Source organism: Gossypium hirsutum, chromosome D07, assembly GCF_007990345.1.
Source record: "Gossypium hirsutum isolate 1008001.06 chromosome D07, Gossypium_hirsutum_v2.1, whole genome shotgun sequence".
Classification (NCBI taxonomy): Eukaryota; Viridiplantae; Streptophyta; class Magnoliopsida; order Malvales; family Malvaceae; genus Gossypium; species Gossypium hirsutum.
In genome coordinates, this window is record NC_053443.1 from 47,254,618 (window position 1) to 47,261,575 (window position 6,958).

Genomic DNA, 6,958 nt, shown 5'->3' on the forward strand with positions numbered 1-6,958 from the left:
ATGGGTCAGCAACAAGTGAACCAGATGGAGGCGGGACATGTCTTTGTCGAAGGCATTAGGGATGCAATGGTTGTAAACCGTCGAATGGCGAGGTCAATGACAGTAGAAGTATATTCACGACATAATGAAACGTTTCGAGTTACAGAGACCATCGGTTGTCGACCCAGTATACCACCTAGGTCCTACGGAGTTGATCTCCGAAATAGACGGTGCGATTGTAGGAGGTTTCAAACACTTTATTTTCCATGTGCACACGTCGTGGAAGCTTGTGCTAAAGTTGGCCTCAATGTAGAACAATTTATCGATGAAGTGTACACCATCAAACGAACGTTGCGTGTATGGGAAAACGAGTTCCCCGTGCTTCCTGACCTATCTACTTGGGAGGTACCTCCGACGACCTTCGAGCTAGTCCCAGACATAAGGCTGCGTAGAAACCTGAAAGGTCGTCCGCAATCATCCAGAATCCGTAACGAAATGGACATTAGGGAGAAATCTGACGGGAATTTGTGTGGCGTATGCAGATTACCCGGTCATAATCGAAGTAAATGCCCTCTCCGAAACTACCATGTTGGACAATCGTCTCAATCGAGTAGAAATTGATATGTACTTCATTACATAAATATGGTTTGAATCACAAAATTGTCTACAATTTGTTGCAGTTATGAAGACATTTTTAAACCATTGTAATTTTATTTAGATAAGAACTATCATTACAGAAATATGTGGTTGTTTATTACAAAAACCCCTAAAATTGATGGTTTGATGGTGTGGTTCTAGGGGTATATTTTTGTAGAGCTCGACGCTGACGTTGTGGGCGATTACGGTTATCAACATTCTCCTCAACAGTATGTTGGGGTGTGTGAAACATAGACGAATAATCATATGTCTCAAATGCTATCGATGAACTTGATCCGGGAGGAGAGGAGTACGATGGCGGATATTGGCCGGAAGGAGCAGAGTACTGAGGTGGATACGAGGCCACGAAATAGTCATCGCCCCCTAATTCTGGATGATAAGAGCTATCCCTAGAATGTAGTTCTGCCTCTCGCTCTGGCTCTGGCTCTGGTGCATGATGCAGATCTTGAAGGGGTTGCGTAATTCGTGTCGTATGCGGAGGGACTACAATCGACCGCCCACCAATCAGAAATGGTTTCCCTGTCTCACAGTACCATTGTATATACTCTAACGAGGGCTGCAAATTCAGAGCACGATCCATCTGAGGTACCCTCCCGAATCGGTTGTTCCATATCGTGATATATTCTTCGTGCACTTCTTCCCAATTATCTCCATACCTCCCCTTCTTGCTCATCCCTTGGATCTCCCCTAATTGTACTAGCAATGTCGGGATATACTGTATGCAACCGAACTGTCGGAGTACTCGATTGCCATGATACCACTCCACTACGTTAAAATTGATAATGGGTGCGCTAATGCACCATAGGTTTGAGTGGACGCGGGCCGATGATGGCATAACTGCCATAATTTCCAGAGCAGAATACGGCATCCAAATGAACTACACAATTAATAACGTTGTTATATTAACGCGGGTCGAGTGAGATAAAATAATAAAATTAAGTTTATATTCGAAAAACTTACCCCCTCTCCAGCATGATTCTCAATCATTAGACGATATATCGGAACCGACGGTGACCTCCCGATCCCCGGATTACTTCTCCACCTACGAAAACAAATTGTTAGAATAATATATTATAAAAAAGTCAACTAATTATTATAATGAGTAAAAAATTCATCACCTATTAACGAGTGGAAATACATATGATTGATGACTAATGGATGCCAAGAATGGCATCCGGTAAAGTGCCCACGACTGCAGCAGTATGAGGTATCTGCCTATGTCAACCGCAGAAGGATTTGTTGTCTGACAAAGTTCGCGATACAGCATGGCTAAAACTGCGGACCCCCAACTGTATGAACGAGTGTTATGCAAATTGGATAATAAGGGTAAGTACATCAAGTGGACCTTACTGCCGTTTGCATCCGGCATGAGTACACCCCCTATAAGGTGCATAATATAAGCTCGAACAGCCTGTATCACCTCCCGTTCATTAGCAGTACTTGGCAAATGCTCAAAATTGGCATGTAGCCATGAAAATCTCAAACTGGTAAATTTCCCCTGACTTGGCGAGCGTCCAAGTAATTCATTGCAAAGGGTAGCCGGCCTAGAGATTGAACTTACGCCCGTGACCGCATTCCCGCCTATGGGTAGCCCGAGCTGTACTGCAACGTCCTCTAGAGTGACGGTACACTCTCCGCACGGCAGATGAAATGTGTGGGTCTCCGGACGCCATCACTCGACTAAAGCGGAAATCAAGTCGTATCGCAAATCAAAAGTCCGAATCAATGCCGCTGATCTGAACCCGGCTAACTCTAAGTATGGTATTAGGCGTTCATCTGGCTGAAACCCTACACTATTAACACGGCCCCTCAATGCGCGGTACGGACCCTGACATTATTAAATTAGCAAAATAGTTAATACAATATAATTTAATTCAACAAATAACATGAATATCAAAAATAAATTTTATTACCATCTCATTAATAGTACTTGATATGTGATTATTATTATTAATTAGAGAACCCATTTCCTGCAAATCTGCAATAAAAAAAATGAATTCAGTTAATTTGTTTCAAGAAATCAATAATTACTGTTAAATAAATACAAAATCAAATAAAATTTAATTATATAAAAGTTACATTATATAAAAATTAAATGAGTTAACAACAACTATATAATTAAAAAAGTCAGTTATTTTTTGGTAAATTTTTTTTCTGACATCCTATTTCAGTATCTTTTTTTCTATATTATTGGTGTAAAAAACCCAAACTTTTAATAAAATGATTTTTAATTTTTTTATAATTAAACTTTTAATGAAATGATTTTAAATTTTTTTATAAACTTTATATGTTAAACTCACCAAATACTAAACTAAACACAACAACTTATAGCTTAATCCTAAATTACTAATAAATTAAATTTTAAATAATTACAAACACAAAATATTGTGAATTTTTCCCAAATTACTAACAAATTAATTATAAAATAATTACAATATTCATACAAAAAATTACAATATTACAATATATCCCCACATTACAATATTCATACAAAATTATAATATTACAATATTCATACAAAAAATTGCAATATTCATACAAAATTATAATATTACAATATTCATACAAAAAATATAATATTCATATAAAATTACAAAATTACAATATTCATACAAAAAATTGCAATATTCATACAAAACTATAATATTACAATATTCATACAAAAATTACTAATCCAAAACTATAAATACAAATTTAATTATAAAATAATTACAATATTCATACAACATTACAATATTCATAAAAAAATTATAATATTCATACAAAAAATTTAAAATATTCATACAAAATTCTAATCTAAACTATAAACACTAAATATAGATAATTTATAATTAATAATTAATAACATAAAATTCACAATATTTTCTAAAATATATCCTAAAAAATTCACAAACTATAAACTTTTTAAATTATAAACAAAATTATTTATTAAAAAAATACATTACCTTTTTTTTTCTTTCTTCTTCTTCTTCTCTTCTTCTTCTTCTCCTTCTCTTCTTCTCCTTTCTCTCTTTTTTTTTCTCTACCGTGTGGAGTTTGGGACCATTCCATTTGCTATTACTTATAGCCAAAATAAAAGGTTTGTGAAGGGACATTTCAATGGCAGCAGCAGCAGCATGCAGGGGGGGCAGAGGCACCATTGGCGCCTATCCATCAGGCTCATTCATTGGCGCCTACTTGACAGGCGCCACCCGACCCGACCGTATTTTAACCCGTATTTTTTTAAAAAAAATATTAAAAAAATATAAAATTATATTTTAATAAAAAAAATTTATTATTATTTTATTTATTGGCGCCTATCTAATAGGCTCCAATGAAAAAGTAACCTATTTTGGTAAAAAAAAATTTCTGACATCCTATTTCAGTATTTTTTTTTCTATACTATTTGGGTAAAAAAACCCTGAGTTTTGTATATTAATGGTCGAATTGAATAAAATACAGAAATGTTAAGAAATTTCTGTAGGAATAGAAAATAGAAGGTCCCTAATGAGTAAATGTGAAATCAGATTTTAATTCGAAGGTTTGGATCAAAAGTTATGCTTGTCCCGGTTTTAGGGACTAAATTGAATAAATTGAAAAACTTGTATAAATTGATAATTGATTATGGGTTGCTTGATAATTGATAGTGTTATATTTTTCATGTCAATCCATATCTAACGTCGACCTGGATTCGTCGAGAGGGAAAGGAAAATCCAAAGTCGTAACGAATAGCTCGTAATTTCGATTTGTATTTCTATAATTCAGGAACCATTTATTTTCTGCATGTTCATTTCATTCTACAATTATATGGAGTTGAGTTTAGCCATTGATGGTTATTTGAGTTGAATTGATATATTTGAGATTGATTATTAATACAAGGACTAAATTGAATAGAATAGAAATTTCTTGATTCGATTAATATTTGATAGTTGACATGAAATTGAATTGAAAGATGTTGAATTATATGATAAACTGATAAGTTGATGAATTATTTGATATGATAAAATATGATTCGAATTGTTCTTAATAAATCAGAAATTTGGTATCCTATTAGTTGTTCAAACCGAGTTGAATATATGATATGTTGTAATTTGATAGATCAAGTTACACTCTCCACTACATTTGAAGAGCTTGTTCTCAAGCAATTTAGGTGTCTTTTACATATTTTTTTAGCTTTAGTTTTATCGTTAATAAATTGTTTTTTATTAGTTTTATGTTATTTTTGAGACCCGAGTTGGCCAAAAGCCCCATAGGGAACCTAACGAGTTGATTGAGTGTTGTAGAGAGTTGATCATTGCCCAAACGTAAAGAAAGCATCACTCGGAATGGGGGTATCGCGATACCGAAGCATGGAAGTTGTGATACCCCTGACAATGTTAAAATGAAGAGAATTAAGACAAGCTCCAGTGATATCGCAATACCAAGGATGGGCATCTCTATATCGAGACACCTTAGAACCCCCCATTGCAAGATTGTCGTGGATATCGCGATACCACTATCATGCAGAGACAAAAGATTACTGCAAAAGAAGTTCTTATCCAACCTCAACACCAATCAAAATTAGACATTTAGGGGAATTTTAGTCACAAAAATTGGGTCTGTAATTTGTTGAAAAGGCCAAATTTTGGCTGAATAAAAAGGAGAACGCTCACTTTTTTTTACATTTCCTTTCATCTTTTAGGGTTGTAGTTGTCTTCTAAAAGTTCCTAGGGTTTAGTTTTGAAACTTTTTTGGTTTTCTTTAGTGTTAATGATAGTTAGTTAAGTTAGTTGTTATTGTAGCTTAGTTTTATTTATTTGTTTAGTGCTTCAAACTCTTTTGTATTTTCAGTTTAATCCTTAGCTTTAATATAACTCAGCTTTGATTTAATATAAAATCCCATCTTTTGTGTTTTTCTTTACCATTATTGTTGTCATTGTTATTTTCTTTAAGCTTTTCCAAGAAAAGCCTAAGCTTTTCTCAACTCTCTATTGTGTTTACTTTGATGCACATTTTTCTTGAATGTTGGGTAATGTTTGCTTGAAGATGTTGATGAGTAACTAAAATCTAAGGTGGTTGGTTGATAAAAATGTTGGCTAGTTAATTTTTGGTTTAGGGTCTAAATCGCAAAACTAGATTAAATTAAATAAACTTCAAAACTTAGAATTGACGCCCCTTCTTATCTTCACATGTCTCTCTACGTGCAAAACTTTCACTCGTATGGAGGAGTTGATGGATCAGCTTCATATAGTGATGCTCTTGCGGGGAACCTACTTGCTTTTTTTCCCTCTCAATTTTTTTTCTCTTAAGGGGTCGACCATTACATGTCTAGGTTTTAAGATTACATCTTCTTTTGCATCAATACTCTAAGACTTCTGAGATATCCTTTATCGAGACCCTCTTTTTTAATGCCCCTCCCAATAGGGAACGCCATGCCTTTTCTACAAATTTTTCCAGTTACCCTTTCTTTATAGCCTCCTAGATGGCATCCCTTAAGCTAAAGCAACCATCAGTAGCATGACCTATATCGTTGTGATATAGGCATTCTATTATAGATTAACTCTTCCAAGGATCAAACTACACATATGACAAAGTTCCTAATATTTCCATGCTTTTGCTAAGAATTTCTCATTTTTGGGTGTTTAGAGGGGTATAATGGCAAAAAGGAATGGGTACGCCTTTTAGATGTTTAGGCGATAATAGTTGCGATGCCCCATCACGACTTTGTCCTTTCTCCACTAGGCAAAGCGATGGTTAAAGTGTTCATTTAGATCAATGTTGCATTGCTGCCTTAGGGATTGTCTTTGGTCCTCTAACCTATTTTCTTCTTCTTCTTCTTCCCTGGACTACTTATTCCTTCAAGTCTCTTCTTGGGTGTATTCCTAGAGCTAAGACCAACAAAACTAGTTTTGCGCTTTATACTTCCGATATTGTTTTACAGTCGATCAATAGTCATCTTCCTCTTCGAGACTATGCCCATATTTTTTCTTTTTGTTGGATCGAAAGACCAAATAAAAAAGGATGAGAAAATCCCTCATTCCTCAAACCTATTTCAGTATGGGTTATGAGGAGTGCTCTGACCTTCTTGCTCCTAATGGTTATAGCCTTTAGAGGGTAGAGGCATAACTTTTTGCTAGGTTCTCAAAAATGACACCAATTGTTACAACACAAAGGTTGGGTTTGACTTGTTACGGAGGTTCACACTGTACGGGGCGTGGAGAGCCGTTAAACTTAGAGGTTTTAAGAGAAAAAATGGGTTGGAGTTTTTGCAGAGTAAGGATTATCTAGATTTCTTCTTTTTCTACCCAAGTGGTGGAGGATATTTATAAAGGAAGAGAGGTTAGGCGTGAGCTCCAGCCATTGA

At 35.1% G+C, this 6,958-nt stretch overlaps 1 protein-coding gene across 1 annotated transcript; it reads left to right on the forward strand.

The window, feature by feature from the left end:
* LOC107956223 (uncharacterized) lies at positions 1 to 600 on the forward strand. Its single transcript, XM_016891944.1, has one exon. The coding sequence runs from the start codon at positions 1 to 3 to the stop codon at positions 598 to 600; it is 600 nt and encodes a 199-aa protein (XP_016747433.1).
* Positions 601 to 6,958: the final 6,358 nt, after the last annotated feature.